Here is an 18,224-nt window from a genome sequence, read left to right on the forward strand (position 1 = left end):
GAGACACGCGCTCACGCGATCTCCCTGCCTGCCACGGGGGCACCACCATACCCGGCTCCTTTGTAGGAAGCTCTCCCCCGTTACTGCCTCCTTTGGAGCCACGACAACTCAGAATCAAAACTCAGTAGGCTTACAAAACAATCTTCTTAAGATAAAAATACAGAACCTATTGGAGGAGAGGAAGAAAGGGCAACATAGCGACTACTTCCTGTCAGCCTGCGGGCGTGAGGAGCAAACCCGAGAGCCGGCGGCAAGTCCCACCGGGCCGCCCTCGCCCCTGGCCACGGGCATCCCACTCGCCAGGGGCCGGCACTGCTTAAGACACCTCATCACCTCTACACAGGTGTATCTGCACAGCAGACGCTGGTAAAAGCCCTCGAGGGACACACTACGATGGTCCCCGTCTCACAGACAGGAAAACTGAGGCACAGGAAAGCTGAGCTTCCCCACGCCCCAGAGCACACTTGTGAGGACCCAAGATTCAGGCGTGAACCACGACCCGTCCTCGTCAGACAACCTCCCGAAGCGGACGCAAAGCCCATGTGTGAGTCCTTCCCAAGTCCCAGATGCTCTAGGTCCTCTGGAAAGTGCAGTTTAAGGAAGGCTTTGGGTCCAGCGTTCAGAAGATAATACACATAGAGAGCAGGATGCCACATTCAATCAGCAAACATCAGTTCAAAACCAGGAACAACTGAAAACTGTTCAGCGAGGTTGACAAGAAACGAAAAGCTTACTTTTTCTGAAGCTTCCGATTTTTTTCGGCTTGTCCTCCCAATTTGCTGAGTCCGAGGGCATCCTGAGATGAGTTTTCTGTCTCTGAAACACCAGCTAGGAAGAAGCAGAGTGGTCGAGACATGAAGAGGAAACCGGCAGGGCCAAGTCAGGCGTTTCTGTGAACAGCCGGAGGAGAGCGCAGAGAGCTCTAGAGGCTGACTTTCTGACCAGACACCGCCACATGGGGAAGCGCTTCAGGGCGGCAGCCCAGCCGCTCGGGAGATCCTGAATCAGGCGGGGCGGACGGACCCACCAAGAAGACAGATGCCTCCTCCGCTCCTGCTCCCAGGAGGATGCCAGCGTGAGGGACAGGAGCCTCGTGGGGACGAGGCGGGGGACTCGCTCCAGCCCTCCCCCTCCCCGCGGTGAGGCACCCACCGGGCCCCAGCGCCTCCTTGCCGGGGTGTCCGGGCCGGCCCTTCTCCTTCTTGCCAAACAAGCGGCCGATGGAGGACTTGATGCCCTTCTTCTTCGGGGCCTTGTGCAGCGAGTCCTGGCTGCTGTTGCTGCTGCTCGGGTTGCTCACGGGCCCGTCCTGAGAGCCGGTCGAGCTTCGGGAGAGAAAACGTCTTTTAACTGGCGCCCCAGAGCAACCACACCCGACACGAGCCACTGAAGGGACCGGCCCCCCAGCTACACCCGCGCCCCAGCCTCGCGGCAGACGGTGGAGCCTCCTTCACCAACCACACCCCACACGAGCCACTGAAGGGACCGGCCCCCCAGCTACACGCGCGCCCCAACCTCACGGCAGACGGTGGAGCCTCCTTCACCAACCACACCCCACACGAGCCACTGAAGGGACCGGCCCCCCAGCTACACCCGCGCCCCAGCCTCGCGGCAGACGGTGGAGCCTCCTTCACCAACCACACCCCACACGAGCCACTGATGGGACCGGCCCCCCAGCTACACCCGCGCCCCAACCTCACGGCAGACGGTGGAGCCTCCTTCACCAACCACACCCCAACACGAGCCACTGAAGGGACCGGCCCCCCAGCTACACCTGCGCCCCAACCTCACGGCAGACGGTGGAGCCTCCTTCACCAACCACACCCCACACGAGCCACTGATGGGACCGGCCCACCAGCTACACCCGCGCCCCAGCCTCGCGGCAGACGGTGGAGCCTCCTTCACCAACCACACCCCACACGAGCCACTGAAGGGACCGGCCCCCCAGCCTCGCAGCAGACGGTGGAGCCTCCTTCACCAACCACACCCCACACGAGCCACTGAAGGGACCGGCCCCCCAGCTACACCCGCGCCCCAACCTCACGGCAGACGGTGGAGCCTCCTTCACCAACCACACCCCACACGAGCCACTGAAGGGACCGGCCCCCCAGCTACACGCGCGCCCCAACCTCACGGCAGACGGTGGAGCCTCCTTCACCAACCACACCCCACACGAGCCACTGAAGGGACCGGCCCCCCAGCTACACCCATGCCCCAACCTCGCGGCAGACGGTGGAGCCTCCTTCACCAACCACACCCCAACACGAGCTACTGAAGGGACCGGCCCCCCAGCTACACCTGCACCCCAGCCTCGCGGCAGACAAAGGAGCCTCCTTCACCAACCACACCCCAACACGAGCTACTGAAGGGACCGGCCCCCCAGCTACACCTGCACCCCAGCCTCGCGGCAGACGGTGGAGCCTCCTTCACCAACCACACCCACACGAGCCACGCGGCTCCCGGCCACAGATGACTGCCCTGGGAAGCTGGGACGCCCTGACTCAAGCTCTCCCCGGAGGAGGGCTCGACTCGAGACCCGCTGGGGCAGAGGGCGCCCCAACGCTCCCTCAGGGTCACCGCTCGGCGGGTGACGAGGATCCTGGAGAAGGCGAGCGCACCCCGCCTCCCGCAGGGCGACCGGGAGCTCAGCAGGCGGTGTTCTGAATGCAGACACTGTCAGTCACAGGGGGTGACAAACAGGCTCCTGAGAGGAGACCCTTCAGGAAAAGGGAGGGACTCTCAAGAGCGAACCCCAGAGGCATGGAGCCGTCACCGTCAGGAACCTGCCCTGGGCCGGGCAGACCTCTGGTAAGGGCAGGAAGAAAGCTCCCACAGGAGTCAATCCATAGAGACGCAGGTTTTCTAAAATCAGTGAGGCCACTGAGCTCTTCTCCCCCAACACCTGAAGTTCACCACTAAACACAGGCGCCGAACCCAGTGGGACTCCTTTAAAACCATCCTTCCAGCTCTTTCAGGACGAGGAGCGCGGGGCTCCTGAGCCTGACGATGTGCACGCAGGCCGCTTACTTGCGGGCGTCCCTGACGTCCTCGTGGCTGACTGCGTGCAGCGCCCCCGGGTGCAGCCGGTCCAGCCGCAGGGACCGCGGCGAGGCGGGGGGCGAGGTTTCACATTTGATGGTGGTCTTGTCATCTCGTACCTCTTCCCGGGAAGCTGGCAGCTGAGGGAGTGAGGTAAGTGTAAAATTGGTAACAATGGACTGTGTCGAAAAAGGCAATCACACAGGCTTTAACATTATAACCAGAAACTTATTTGAAAATCTATTAGATATGCTTTCTGCCAAGTACAAAAGAAATCCTTGTGCTGGCTTAATGCCATCTTAAAGGACTGTCTTATTCAAGAAAAGTGGGGCCATGGGGCAGCGGGAGCCCCCAACCGAGGGCAGAGACGGAGGCAAGCCTCCCTGGAATCCAGCGAGCGGACGGCTCCGCGGGGCAGGACAGCAGAGCCACGCTGGCACCACGAGCCCCGCACGGCATGAACTGCCCGGATGAAGAGGACCATGCTCATCACCAGATAAGGCTCAGATGGACCAGGAGCAAGAGTGAGAAACCTCTCAGCAGAGCCGTCCAGACCTTTCCGTTTGAAGGAGAAAAGGACACGGCTTGTACCACCACCCGAGATCATTCTTAGTGAGGCCGCAGGTTACCGGAGCCCATGACAACAAGCGAAACACAAACAGAAAAGGACCCGAACCCCTCCATGCGAACACCAACGTGTCTGGCTTGTGTTTCCCGGTAACATACGGACTGCGGGCTACACACTGCAGAGCTGACACCCAGTTCGAGTGTAATTTGCTCACCGTGGTTTATATAAAGCACCTCTAGGTCTTCACCAAGAGATGATCTCGTATCATCTAGAGGGTGGGATGGGGAGGGAGACGGGAGGGAGGTTCAGAATGGAGGGGATATATGTGTACCTTATGGCTGATTCATGTTGAGGTTTGACAGAAAAGAACAAAATGCTATAAAGCAATTATCCTTCAATTAAAAAATAAACTAATTAAAAAAAAATGCTCTCTCCTGGAGTCCCAGCTTTTCCGCTGGTCCTGGGTGTGAGGACAGGAAAGATGGTGGTAGCAACAGTGTGGGGAACAGATTAACCCCTTCAGGGTCCAGACAGGTCTCACTTATAAATCTGGGTGTATGGTTAAGCCAGGGGAGGTTTTATGAAACAATCATGGCAAGCATATTTATAAACAACAAGTGCGTTGTTTTGAGCAACTGACCTGTGCCTTTTTAACAGTATTCCGTAAAGAATACCGATCCACTGCAGCCCCACCGCAGCTTGGGGACCACAGAGGGACTTAGTGCAAAACCCCGCTGAACTCATTTAACAGTGGCACCCTCCCCTGACCTCTAGCGACGACCCTCAGACAACAGAAGGCTACAAAGGCTAGAAACCATCAGCGTGGAACTGAACAGGGATCAGTCTCAAATTCAAGTTAGAATAACATTTATAAAAACCAGAAAACAACACAGAACAGAGCGGGGAGGTGCCACACCGGGGCTGACTGTGGACTCAGGGAGACAAACACCTGCCTCAGAGTCAGGACCACGGCCAGTGCCCCCCCTTTCCCCCGCCGCCTCCTGAGTAAGGCCCCTGGGTCCCCAGCCCGGCCGCCCGCCCCCAGGAGGGAAGCCCACCCCCCTGGCGCCCACGTGACTAGGACGGGCAGGACCGTGTCCTCACTTAACAGGAGGGCAGAGCAGGCCACAGAGCGGGTGAGCGGCACACCCAGGCCACCAGCCCCAGGCTGACGGCGCTGCTCTGCTGCGCCCAGCAGAGGGGCTCCCGGCCACTGAGCTGCCTGAACCGGAGCGCGGCTGCCCGAGTCCTGCGGGAAGGCCCAGGAGTGCTCGGTCAGCGGGCTGGGAGCGGGAGAGGGACGAGGACGGCCAGCCCTCGGGGCACTGGACTCCAACGCCAGGGGCCCACGCAAGTGACCCGAGGGCTGGCCCTGAGGTCCCTCCTGGGGCCCCTCCATCAGGGGTGCCGTGAGGGACACGAGGGCCTCTGGAGGAAAGCGGGCTGGACGGCTCCACGGTTCAGTGTCCAGGCTCTGATCAGACCAGTCCGCACCACACTGCTGGGTGTGCGAGCCTGGGCATGGGGCCCGGCCCCTCTCAGCCTCAGTGTCCACCTCTGCTGAGTGGGGAGGACAGCAGCCTGGACCCCACCTGGGTGTCCGCCGGATGAGATGAGACTTGGGACGCACTCGACACGGTGCCTGGCGGGCAGAGTCTCCTGCACACTGCTTCCCCCGTCATTAGACGGGCTTCCCCCAAATCTAACATCTATGGCTCTGACTCAGTCATTTCTTTTAAAAAAACACTAAGCGGAAATTCCATGGTGGTCCAGAGGTTAGGACTTGGCACTTTCACTGCCAGGACACCAGTCTGATCCCTGGCTGGGGAGCTAAGATCCCATAAACTGTGCAGCATGGCCAAAAAGTAAGTAAAAATAACAAATAATACTATGTCTATTATAAATAAGCATGAGATGATTAGAAGGCAAACAAGTGGGAGAAAGGCCAACTGTTACAATTGTCCCAATGAATGACCTATTTCTAACAGAACCATCAGCATATTTTAAGTGGTAGGTGAGTTTTATCACTTCCATTAAAATGTCAATTATTCACCAGTACATAACCACAGAGTGTTCATTCACGTAAAACAATAAGGACTCTAATACTTCACAGAGAAACAAAGGCATGCTAAATTACTAAATATTTTACCTTTCTACGATGTTTCCTTAAATCACTAGGCTGATAGATGCATGCAAAGAAATGAAGAGAAACCAGATTTATTGCGACTTTGCAGCTAAAAATTCAAGAATCAGTATAGGCAAATACAGTAAAGCAAAAATGACAGCAAACATATAAGTGAGATTAAGATTTAGAGAATGTGTACCTGGAAACAGAACATTTTTTTGACTTCGAAAGTTAAATAAGCTATTCAAGATTTACTAGAGAAGCACTATAAATTATTACTCAGGAAGATACAATTCTATTACAACATCATGATTTATTAAAGCAGAGCATTCTGTACAACAAAGGGCCTTAACAGCTGTCTGTTCTCAGCCAAACTTCTCTATAACTTATTTCTCTTAATAAAAAACATGTTATACTTTAAAATAGTAATTTAACTGATGAGGAAGTTACCATAATACCTATTTTAACACTGAACAAATCTAACCACCTATTGGACATTAATGTAAAATCTTTACCTAGAATTTGATTTAAAACTTCTCAAAATACATTTATTAAAGCAGGTACCCTGTAAAAATATGTAAGAATGAAAGCTAGCAATAATAGCAGGTGGAGTCTTTACCTATTATGAACCATAGAAGATACTTTGTAAAAGAGTCTAGTAGAGACATTAACTGTGCAAAAGCTGATGAGATTTACAGGCTTAAATCCAAGCACCAACACAGAAAGGATATTGTGTCAAAAGTCCATTAATTCTACACTTAGAGGATCATTTCTTTATGTAAGGATCATCTCATTTATGAGATACACGTGTTATGTAGTATACGATCCATCTATATTACGCTTTTAACTGTATAGTGATACACTAATTAAAACTTACTGCCATGGAGGAAAAACACCGTTTAATGAGACATGAAGACAAAGTAGAAACCCCACCAAGGGGACACACGCTGTGGACCTCAGCACTGCTGTGACCAGAGCAAGCGGGGTGGACGGGGGAGGGGAGATGGATGGGGAAACTACAGACTCGGGGGAGGGTGGGAGGCTGGGGTCTGGGCTGAGGACGACTCAACAGACAGTGGGATGAGACAGGAAATCAAAACCAATGATGAAAGCAGACACGCTGTCAGAGAACTCCACAACAAGGAAAACACACACAGAACTGTTCTTTTACAAATACTCAGCAAGAAATCAAGCATGAAACCACAGCGAAACCGTCAAAGAATTTTAAATATCAACTCATTAGCCAATGATGAAAATTATAAACAGTGTCAAAAGACCACAAAATGGACTAGTTACCACTTCACATGCCGCTAAAATGATTCACAGTTAATTTAATTATATGCTGGCTAACAATGCAGCTAAAATGAAATGGGTGGTAACAGAAAAAAGTGGTAATACAAGTGCAGGTACAAAGCAGAGGGTTGTAAACATGATTTCATGGGGTAAACATCAACGCACTCAGAAAACCTAAGCTAAACACACAAGAAAGCTGGAACAAGCGCTTCAGAGCCGCACACTGTCACCAGAAGCCCTAGGTCATCATCTCCTTTTTAGACTCGGAAGAGCGAGGAAGCCTGACTTCCTCCCTGGGGCCCTGGGGCACCAGGCACTAACCTGGTTTCACACGCAGAGCTGGCCCAAGCACGCGGTGAGGTTCATTCATCAGCAAGCGGGCCAGTTTAGATTTTTGATTTTGTTCCCACCGCACGCCCTGCACCCTGCAGCCAGGCATCCCCAGTGTAAAATTTGCTGCGCGGTTTTCACACGCCATGAGAGCTGCCTATGGTTACTTTCACGAAACTATTCCCTGAGAACAGAAACTCCCCTGCAGCTGCTGTGGCCAGCACAGGCCAGGCCCAGCGTTACAGAGGCCGGCTCTGGCTGAGTTCATGACAACGTGCTAAGCTGGTGGTCCAAATATCAAGACTAATTTGTTGCTGTGCAATTGTGGAATGATTAAAGACTAGCCGATTTTAAGAATCTTAGACCTCTAAGCATAGCAAATGTACCTGATTTTCTTCTGGGTAAAAAGAGAAAAAAAAAAACAAAAAAAAACACAAACCAGTGTGCTGGGGGAGGGACACGGCAGGGAGGAGGCAGACACGTACCAGAGTCATGATGCCCAGCCGGTCTACTTCCCGCGCAGGGCTGTGCGGCATCCTCCGGGGTGTGGACCGCCCGCTGCTGGGCGGGGAGGAGCCGGCGAGCGAGGAGGCGGGATACGGGGGGATGGAGCTCATGGATCTAAAACGACCAAGGCTGTCTAAGCTCCCGCTGCCCACCCTGCTCTCGATCTCCTCCGCCCGCTGCTCGGTGTTCTCCTTCTCTTCCTGGATCAGCCTAAAATAGAATAAAACCTGTCACCTGCCTTTGTCAGCAGAGGAACGTGTCTGGACAACAAATTTGGGCTTGCATTCTGTGTCACGATTAGCAAATTCCAGGAGCAGTTGCTCAATTAACATCTCAGCAAAAAGGTTTGACTTTCCCTCTTTTGAATATTCTCAAACTTAGAATAACATCACTGAGTCTTACAAAGTGGCCCCGATCATTCACACTTGATTTCACTTCTTTACCCTAACATTCTGATGGGGCCGGCGCAGCAAGTATCCCTGTGAGGGGATATCTGAGGTTGACAACCTTCACCTTCCCTGCTCTCAGGGCAGAAAGGCACGCCAGTGCCTCAAGTCTTTTCCACCGGGAATCGGGAACTCTGCACAGTCAAAACAGCCATTCACGAACAAGCTGGAGTTCCTAAACACAAGTCTCCAGACCAGATGAAGGGCTGAGTTGATCTTTTTTTTTTAAGGTTGTATCTGAACAAACGCATCACTTGATGAGGTTCTCCACCAGCTTCATGTGAGTTTCTGGATTCATGTCAATTGTGCTACATTAATCTATAGCTCACGGTTACTGCTCTTCTCCCCTAATGTGTAGTGGAAGATTTTATATAGCAGTTTAAATACTTGATTATGCAAATAATTTTCATATTAAAATACAAAATTCTTACAGGTCGTCACCTCTCCAGTTTCACTTCTACTTGTACATCCTGAAAGTTTTTCACTGTTGATAACAAGTTGATGGACAGAATTTACCACTTCCATCAAGTCAACTTGTTGCATAAGGAAAAATCACTTTTACCTGACAACATGCGGTAAAAATAAAAATATTAATATATAACCGTTCCCTAGTTCCTGCGGGGACAGGGAAGACACCTCTCTGAGCCTGTCTGTGCTCGAACACGGCCCACGAGCAGTCCGTCTACAGCGTCAGAAGTGCAGGCAGCACCACCTGCGTTTGCTGGCTGTGCCGCTCACCCCTGCCGTCCCCCTGAGCCCCCGCGCTCGGCCAACAGGAACGGGCACCTCGGCCTGGGCTGACGTGACGAGAACAATCTGAGCAGCAGCCCTGCCGGGTCCTGCTCAGGGTCACTGGCCCGCGCCCACTCTGGACGTGGACCCGGGACAGGGGCACGGCTGTGCGGGTGTGGCCCAGGCAGGCCTCAGGGCCCCCGGCCACCCAGCTGCACCCAGACCCAAGGCCCCCTGCTCACCACCAGGCGGGCCTTCAGATTCTATCCGGCTTTGTAAACTGTTACAACTGCCAAGACAGTGTCTAAAGAAAACATCTTAAATATACTGATGAGATGAGAAAAACTCAAACACACGTCCTTGCACCACTGTCCTACAGCAAGCTAATTTTCACGCTGTGTGAACTTAAAAAAGAAAATGCAAATCTGAGTGGGAATCTGCCAACCCCAAAACCCCAGCGTTTCCGTCCAGGTGGCTTTTCACACTGGGACGTGGGAGGTTCCGAGGGACACACGAGGGTGAACCCTCGGTGCTGGCGGGCGCACGGGCCGCAGGGGATACCGCCTCGGCATCTCGCCCACCTTGGGGTTCAGAGCTGGGAGGGACACCCCATGGCCCCCCACACGGAGTGCAGCCACCACACTGGACAGAGCGCCCTGGAGGACTGAACTCTATCATCAAGGGCGAGCTCGGAACTGAAAATTTTGAACTGAAAATTCCTGAAGCAGACCCGCAATCAGTTTTCTTCCTGTGGATGCTCAGACTTCTCTGAAGACAAGACAGCTCCGCAGAGGAGCCAAGTCTCCGGGGCGCTGGGCTCGGGCGCACCCACCGGATCTCTTTGTTGATGGCGTCCAGCTGCTCCTGGAGCATCATGGCCAGAGTCTGGGCATCGGCCTGCCCACTGGGGGATAGCAGAGCGGCCGAGCTGAAGGGCGTGGCCCCGTCGCCCTCGCCGTCAGACACGTCCACGTCGCTCTCGAACGCCTGGGCCACGTTGGCCAGCACACTGGCCTGCTGTGCTCGCTCCCAGTCCTGCTCATTCAGCGTCTGCACCTGGGCACGAGAGGACCGCGGCTCGTCAGCAACATTCAGGGCGACTCACGGGGATCAGGAACAGAGCACAAGTTTACATGGAAGCCCTGACTATGGATAAACAGGCCATGCTTATGAGACACTGCCATCTCTTAAGCAAGCAGTACTGAAGAAATGGGAGGAGGAGAAGCCAGCTCTCATATGGCCTGGTTACATTCAGGTCTTAGTGTGGACGGGAGGCAACCAATCCTATGAGGTTATTCACAAGAGAGGGCTGATGGAGTCAGAGACAAAAACCGAAAATTAAAAACTACATCCGTGCCACCACCAGCCGGGCTGAAGGAAAGTAAGAAAAGAAAATCCTTCAGCTCCGCAGCCGCTGGGTCCACCTCTGCGGTCATCACTTGTACTAGTTCCCCGAGAAGCACAGTCCTCAAGGGTTCCCAACTCTCCATTTTCCGGGCTGAACACGTGTAGACAGGGGCGAGCGGGGGCAGCCAGGGGATGGGACGGCCAGCTCCCCGCGCTTTCCTCCCGGGTCGCAGGCACTCGGGCTGTCCTGGGGGCTGGCCCCTCACGCCGCAAGGCAGCTCTGTCATCAGAGACGCACAGGAGAGTGCCTGCTGGGGCCGTGCCGCCTGCCCGCTCACACCCTTCTCTGTCTACGGGTTCACCCCCATCAGCTCGGGTAGCACGTCCTCTCCCTTCTCCGGCCTTAAAATCGCACCACGGGAACCAACAGATTCCTCCTCCAGGGCTCCCTGCAGCGCCCACTGCAGCCTCTGAGAGCTCCCTGGGAGTGGCCTCTACTGTACCCCTCCCGCCTGGTCTCTGCAAGCAGGCGGTGTGCCCACCCTGCAGAGCAGCTCCCCGGGGGCTCCGAGGATCCCGTGTTACCAAGCCCCCTCCCCACCCCCCGTGTCTCTCCCGGGGCTCCAGGCCCCGCCCTCCCTGGGGCTCTGCCTCAGTCCCTTGCGCCCCTTCTCAAGCTCGGAACGTGGGGCGCCCCCCGGCTCTACCCTTGGATCCCATCTCTCTCCATGGGCACCTGCCTGGTGACTTTATCTTGCTCGTGCCTTTAAACACCATCTGTATGCCCACGACCCCAGTCCACCTTGAGCTGAGTGAGTCCTCTCCTGGACCCAGGCCGGAACACTCAGCTGCTGACCTGACACGTCCCCTGGACAGGCCCGTCCACCTCCACAGGGCCCTCCTCACTGCAGGAAACACGCTCCGGCCTCGAGCTGCTGAGCCCTGAGCCCGGGTCCTCCCTGATGCAGCCCTCTCTCCCTCGTCCCCGCTGGCTGACACGACCCTTGATCTATCTCTGAGTGGCTACTTCTCTTCCCGCCTCCGGGCCTCTGGTTCAAGGTCACCCTCCCGGGGTCACCTCGCTGACCACCCTGCTCACACACGACCATCCCCTCCTCCTCAGACAACGGGCACTCTGGTCTCCTCTCCCTGCTCATTACTGTCCAGCAGGCTGCGCGGGCTTAAAAACATGTCCACAAGTTCTTCCATCCTCCTCCCTTCAAGAGGCAGAGGGGGCAACTCCTGCTCAGCTCCTGAGCGAGGCAGGACTTCGCAGCTCACTCCTGCAACAGAAGTGAAGGTGTGCGGCTTCCGGGACTGGGGCGCAAAAGGGCCCGGGCTCCTCCCTGCGCTCTCGCTCTCAGGGGGCATTCAGAGGAGGGCCAGGCCACGCAGAGGCCCCCGCCAGCCAGGTGAGTCTGCGAGCCTGCCATCCAGCCCTGGGGGCCCTCCCACATCTGCCCCCTCAGGAGGCCCTGACTCGGCTACAACGCACAGAAAGTGTGGACCGTGACCTGCTCCCCGCGACGTCACTGAGCTTTGCGGTGAATCGTTACGTAGCAGTGGATCAAGAACACACACAGTTTTTAAGTCACTGCTGGGGTCCTAGTTCTGACGATGTCTGGCCTAAACTAGCTGCCCACTGAACGTGGAAGCTCAAAACACAAAGACACATGTGGATCCATTTACTCACACAATGATCTCAAAACTGTGCTAGCTAGCACTGTGCTGGGCCTCACAGTGAGCCATAAGTTATCAAAATTGGTTCCTTAAAAAAAAAAAAAATGCCTTAAAAGTAAACTCTCAGCCAGAAAAAGGAAAATGGGAAGACGTAAAGCGATCTACCAACACTTGGTTCCAAACCCCCGTCAGGCCCCCAGTGTGAGGGGCAGGGCCTCTCAAGGTGCCCCCCAGGGATGGGCAGGGGGTGGGGGGGGCCTCGCCTTGGACGGCTCGTCGCGCAGCGCTGCCAGCCGGCCTTTCTGGGGGCGCCGCAGGACCGCCGCGCCACCGAAGGAGTCTGCCGGCCCGTCGGCCACAGGGAACCGGAAGTCCGGGACGCTGCCCAGGTGCGGTCGGCTGGAACACACAGGAAAGAAGAGCGCTGTCAGGAGGAGAGAGAGCTCGCTCTGTCAGTCAAGCCAGAGCCTGTCCGTTGGAAAATCGGCACCTTCACAGAAAAGGGGCCCCGGGGCGGCCACTGCCCTCCTGGCTCCAACAGCAGCAGGCCGCCCGCTGCCCCGTGAACACTCAGGTCTCAGCGCCGCCAGCTGGGAAGCCCCCACATGTGGGGAAGGCAGTGCTGACACGAGGGTGTGGTCGGCTGCCCGGGGCTCGGGGCCCACCGTCCCCCCGGAGCCCGCCTCAGGTCCCGGGGCGGGCCTGCACCTGCTCCGCCGGTTCCTGGGCACCCGCACTCCCCTCCGGCCCGTGCCTGCTCTGCCTTCCACCTCCCGTGTGACGTCCGCAGACCACAAACACCCGTCTCCCTGGAACACCGTCTGTCCCGCTCTCAGCCCTTCTAACGGTGCCTCAGACAGCCCGCAGCACAAAGCCCTTGGACCCACAGCTCAGAGCTGAGCTGCGCGGTGTTTCCCAGGAGATGCAAGTCTGGAACCTCCCAGAGCCACACTTGTCTTCCCTCCTGTCTCGCCTCCCTCCTAATGGAACCACTCCTTTCTCTGCTCAACTTCTACCACAGCACACTTGGGAATCGGGTGGGAGCTCCGACACAGTCCCGCCTGGGACTGCGGACACTCACGGGTCCTTTGAAGGCCACAAAGGCCTCCGGGTTGGGTCGCCCCCCACCATCACCTCCCAGTCCCCTCGCGGAGTGCAGCCTCTGTCTCTCTCCCCCTCCTCACCCAAGGCTCTTTCCTCCAGGAGGTCTCAAAGACAAGGTGACCAACTTCACTGGGAGGTCCTGCCAAATACGCCGAGCCCGCCCTGCCTCTGAGCCAGGTTTCAGCCCCCACTCCCTGACCCCCGAGCCAGCCCGCCCTGCCCGCAAGCCCAGCCCCGAGGCTCCACCTTGCCGCTGAGCCACTGACCCCTCAAGAGCAGCCTCCTGGAGACACCCCTCCCTCGCCCAGCCACTGCGGCCCCCTGTCTTCAGAGTGCAGCGGCCCCTCCTGCCCCGAGGCTGCCGCCTCTTCTCGGCTCTCTCTCTCACTGACACACAGGGGACTGGTGACTAGGCTTCTCCCTCTGAACCCCCAAGCACACCAGGCCTTCGGGTCCCAGCACCAGCGCACGCCTCGTTACCCAAAGCCCCCAGAGCAGGAGGCTGTGTCCACCTCCTCTTCCTCCACCGTCTACACAGTCCTCCTCACACTCATCTCGTCCACCCCGGGAGCAGGGGGTCTCCCCCTCTAATAGCACCAGCCCCGCACCCTGGGGGAGCTCTGCGGGCAAGGCTGCCCATGTCCCCCCCCCACCCTGTCCTACAGGGCACACGCGCCCCTTGACCTCCACCCACCGTGGTTTCGGACACAGGGCCAGTTTCTGGCTCTGCCTCTGTCTGCAATGATATCCCTTTTCTCTAGAAGAAGGCTGGGTGCGGGCCCTGGACCATGAGGATCCCCTAAACACACAAACGCAGAAATATGCGTGTGGGCTCCAAACTATCTCCTAAGTCAGGATTCAAGCAGGAGTCGATTTCCTACAGATGAATGTCACCAGTTAAGCACTTTAATAACCTTTGCTAAAGTTTAAATCTCACTTGTGACCATTTTCCATGAAACAGCCAAAGAAAAATCTAAATACTTAGTAAAAATTACTGTCCCTATAACAAGGAGTAAGAAAAAAAGGATGCTGAGTAATCTGCTGGCCTCATTCACAAGCTGGGTGATTCCTCCCATGGCAGCCAACCGCAAGTCATATCTCAGTCTCCGTTCACGTAAAATGACTACAGGTCACTAACCTTTTGCGATTCTTAAGAAACACCAGTGTCACAGTCTGTCAGGCCCCTCAAATGAACACACCCAAATATCAGCTGGTCCGCCCCCCACTTCCAAACCTCCAACTCTGGTTTTGAGTTTTGTCAATACTGTGACCACCCCTCTCCCTGGCACCTAGTTCGACCCTAAGGAACGATGCTTGTCTCTTCCCTCTCGCTGGCCACGAAGCTACAGGCTCCTTGAGGTGCGACCGTGAGCGACTCCCAGTCACACTGTCCGCAGAGCAGACGGGCCCTTGTCCCCCTCGGCAGCGCGGAGGGGAGCTGCCCGGGGGGCGCCCTACCCGTGGTGGAGGGGAGCCCCTCGCAGCCTTGTCTGCTCCAGTTCGGCTCTCAGGGTTTCCAGGTTTAGAATCAGCTGGTCCTACGAAACAGTAAATGACACAGTCTGAAACGCTTGCTTTCCGGATGTAAAATGACTTGCGCCAAAATGGGCCTAACAGCTTACATTACTAGTTATTAACTCTGAACACTTTAATTCTGAGAAAATTTCCTCTAAGAGTCCCATAGCAAACATAAACACTCAGAGCAATATTAAACTTATAAACCATAATAAATAAGAAGTTACATTTCAGCTGCAGAAAAGCTTCCGGAGGAAACATGGCAGGCCATCACCAGCGATGAAGTCTGCAGAGAGAAGCTGGACTTGGCCGGGGTGGGGGGCGCCAGGACTCCCTCTGCTGCCCTCACCCCCTCATTGCTCTAATGTCCCCACGGAGCTCACACTCACTCCTCTGCACCCCACGCCACCTTCTCACGGGGTAACACAAGCCACATGGGCCAAGTTTCCGAGTCGCCCCACTCAGCCCGGCAGCTCTGGGCTGTGGCTGCGGCAGGCACTCGCCGCGTGTAGCCCCGGAGCGCGAGAGACAGGCCGGGGCAGAGCTCGATGTGGAAATCACACAGAAGATGTCAAGACTCACGGTGAAAAACAGAACATAAAGCAGCCCGTTCATTTCTAGGAAATTTTAGATCGTATAGCGGCTCATATTATCCTTCTGATGGACAGCACTGTCCACGTGAAAGGCACATGCTTTGTCTCAGCTTTCGGGTGAACCCAGAAAGGACTACTTGGAATTCTGAACCACACACAACGGCCACACACTCTAAATCCACCTATGATGCAAACACATTCAATGTTCAAAACCAGAAACGCTATACACGGTAGAGCAGTGGACGAGCCATAAAGAAGATGTAACTTAACTTCCGCTAAGCATCTGTAGTAACTGTAACAATGAACCCAGCTCAATACAGCTCTTGACAAATTTCTGAATGATTTAGAGATTTAAGTACCTTGTCGTTTTGCATTTCTTCTAATTGCTTTTTCGCATTTTCAACTTCCCGTAGGAGAGAATTCTGAAAAAGATACAAACAGTGCTTTAGGGTCAATTCTTACAGACACTGCGTGGACCGCGGGACGGCTACACTTCTGTCTGATAGTGTCAAGCACCTGGGGATGAGTGGCAGGCCTCGTGCCCAGCATGAGGTGCCTCTCCTCCTTTCCCGACTGATCTTCTAGATACAAGGAGGCTGGGTCCCTGGGGTAAGTGAAACTGCTTTAAACTTGTTTTCAGCTTGTGCAGTTCAGTGGTCACTCAGGAAATTGGCGCAGGTTTCACATGCCAAATTGAAACCCAAGACAAAACTACCCCCACCTCAGGGCCGGCCCGCAGGTCAGGGTGAAGTGAGGGGCCTGCCCTGTGTGGTCTCTAGTGGGTTTTGTGGGGGAAAAACGTGCTGCAAACTTGTAGTGACCACTGGTCTCTCTCGGACAAGCGTCGCCCAAGCGCCAACCTCCGGGAAGGTCCTGGGCCTCGTCTTTAGGGCACTGGTGTAGCTGGGACAGGCTTTCACCAAACCTGAACCAGCCTGCTGCCCACTGAGATGCTCTGATGGAGGTTCGCAGACATTTTCCAAAGCAAATGGAAAGAGAAGGCTGGAGGTGGAATATGAGAATGCTTACTTTCAGTTGATTCAGTCTTCTCTATCACAGCATATAAAAGCTACTGAACTAAACTCATTGACCGGTTGCATCGGGCCTCAGCTGCATCACACGGGGCCTCCTTTGCTGTGGCCGCCCCGCGGCATGCCAGCTCCCCAACCAGGGGTCGACCTGCATCCCTGAGCTTGCAGGGCAGGCTCTCAACCACCGTACCGCCAGGAAAGCCCCAGACATAAACTTCTAAGAAAGAAACGAAGGGTGACCTAGCAGAAAGGTGAGGGTGGGCCTAGCAGAAAGCCAGAGCACGGCGGCTGGCAACCTCAGGGCCAGTGGCGGATCCGGCTCACGGATGCTCTCTGCAAGGCTGCGGGCACACGGCTGTCTGTTCCTTTATACACTGCCCGTGGATGCTGTCACGCTTACTGAGTAGCGTGAAGGGCTGCTACTCAGCTATTCGTAACCAGTAAAGACCGTCACTGTGGGGCCCTTTATGGGAACAGTTTTCCAACTCCTGACCTGGAGGTCCCACCCCGCCGCCGACCCCCCGAGAAACTGGGCCAGGCTGGGCCGGGCCAAACGTGCCTCTCTGTAAAGCGGCCATGGGGCCAGCTCACCTTATCCTCCAAAGCAGCCATCCTCTCCTTCAGATGAAGCTGAAGCCTCTCGTTTGATTCGGACAGAAGCTTATCCACGGTATCTGATAAGCGTTTATTGTGTTCTTCATTCATTTTTTCTCTCTGCCTTGCCTAAAACAGGAAAAACAAAAACTCATCAATTTCAAGAACAAGTACGGTCATTATTTTAAAAGCACCGGGGAGCAGCAACGTGAGCAGCCCGTGCCTTGGCTCCCGAGGTGGTCCCCTCCCACAGCCCCCCTGGGGGGCGCTGGAGCACCAGCAGAGCAGACGGGCAGGTGCAGAGGGCGGCAGGGACTTCACTTGCCAAAGGTCACTCCCAGCGCTTCTGTTTGGCAGAGCACCTGGGGGACCTTACTGTCACCAGCCACTGCCTGTCGGAGGGGCTCGGGGAGCAAGCAGATTTATACTCAGAAACAAGCAGACTTTAAAGGGGATCGGCTTACACACACATTGGTGGAGGAATTTCCCAATATAAAAACAGAAGCTTGAGTCTGGATTAAGGGGGTAAAATGAATTCAATTTATAAAGCAAAAGGTGAGAAAATTCATTTTGGAAAAAAAGCCCGTGGAGACAGACTGTCCCATATTTTCTTTACACACTACATCACTTCACCTCTATGTGCTGACTGCTGCTGCTCAGTCAGTCGTGTCTGACTCTTTGTGACCCCGTGGACTGCAGCACGCCAGGCTTCCCTGTCCCTATCTCTCAGAGCTTGCTCAAACTCATGTCCATCGAGTCAGTGATGCCATCCACCCATCTCGTCCTCTGTTGCCCCTTCTCCTCCTGCCTTCAATCTTTCCCAGGATCAGGGTCTTTTCCAATGAGTCAGTTCTTCGCATCAGGCATTGGAAAAAGCATTGGCAAAGTATTGGAGCTTCAGCTTCAGCATCAGTCCTTCCAATGAATATTCAGGACTGATTTCCTTTAGGATTGATCGGTTTGATCTCCATGCAGTCCAGGGGACTCTCAAGAGTCAACACCTCAGTTCAAAAGCATCAATTCTTTGGTGCTCAGCGTTCTTTACGGTCCAACTCTCACATCCATACATGACTACTGGAAAAACCATAGCTTTAACTAGGTGGACCTTTGAAGGCAAAGTAATGTCTCTGGCTTTTTAACATGCTGTCTAGGTTGGTCATAACTTTTCTTCCAATGATAATTCATATTCAGTTCAGCTCAGCTGCTCAGTCGTGTCTGACTATGTGACCCCATGGACTGCAGCATGCCAGGCTTCCCTGTCCATCACCAACTCCCAGAACTTGCTCAAACTCAGGCCCATTGAGTTGATGATGCCATCCA

The 18,224-nt window shown here is 55.0% G+C and overlaps 1 protein-coding gene across 7 annotated transcripts in view; it reads right to left on the reverse strand.

Annotated features, from left to right (window-relative positions):
* Window positions 1-18,224, reverse strand: part of PPFIA1 (PTPRF interacting protein alpha 1) — a 77,875-nt gene that overhangs the window by 18,991 nt on the left and 40,660 nt on the right. For all 7 annotated transcript variants that reach the window (XM_043924231.1, XM_043924218.1, XM_043924204.1 and 4 more), the window contains 9 exons: window positions 16,902-17,033; window positions 15,639-15,701; window positions 14,630-14,709; window positions 12,331-12,466; window positions 9,873-10,096; window positions 7,841-8,072; window positions 3,028-3,179; window positions 1,153-1,325; window positions 735-828 (listed from right to left, as the gene is read on the reverse strand). In XM_043924231.1, coding sequence (XP_043780166.1) covers window positions 735-828; window positions 1,153-1,325; window positions 3,028-3,179; window positions 7,841-8,072; window positions 9,873-10,096; window positions 12,331-12,466; window positions 14,630-14,709; window positions 15,639-15,701; window positions 16,902-17,033 — 1,286 coding nt within the window. The remainder of the gene's footprint in view (window positions 1-734; window positions 829-1,152; window positions 1,326-3,027; window positions 3,180-7,840; window positions 8,073-9,872; window positions 10,097-12,330; window positions 12,467-14,629; window positions 14,710-15,638; window positions 15,702-16,901; window positions 17,034-18,224) is intronic.

Source organism: Cervus elaphus, chromosome 2, assembly GCF_910594005.1.
Source record: "Cervus elaphus chromosome 2, mCerEla1.1, whole genome shotgun sequence".
Taxonomy (NCBI): Eukaryota; Metazoa; Chordata; class Mammalia; order Artiodactyla; family Cervidae; genus Cervus; species Cervus elaphus.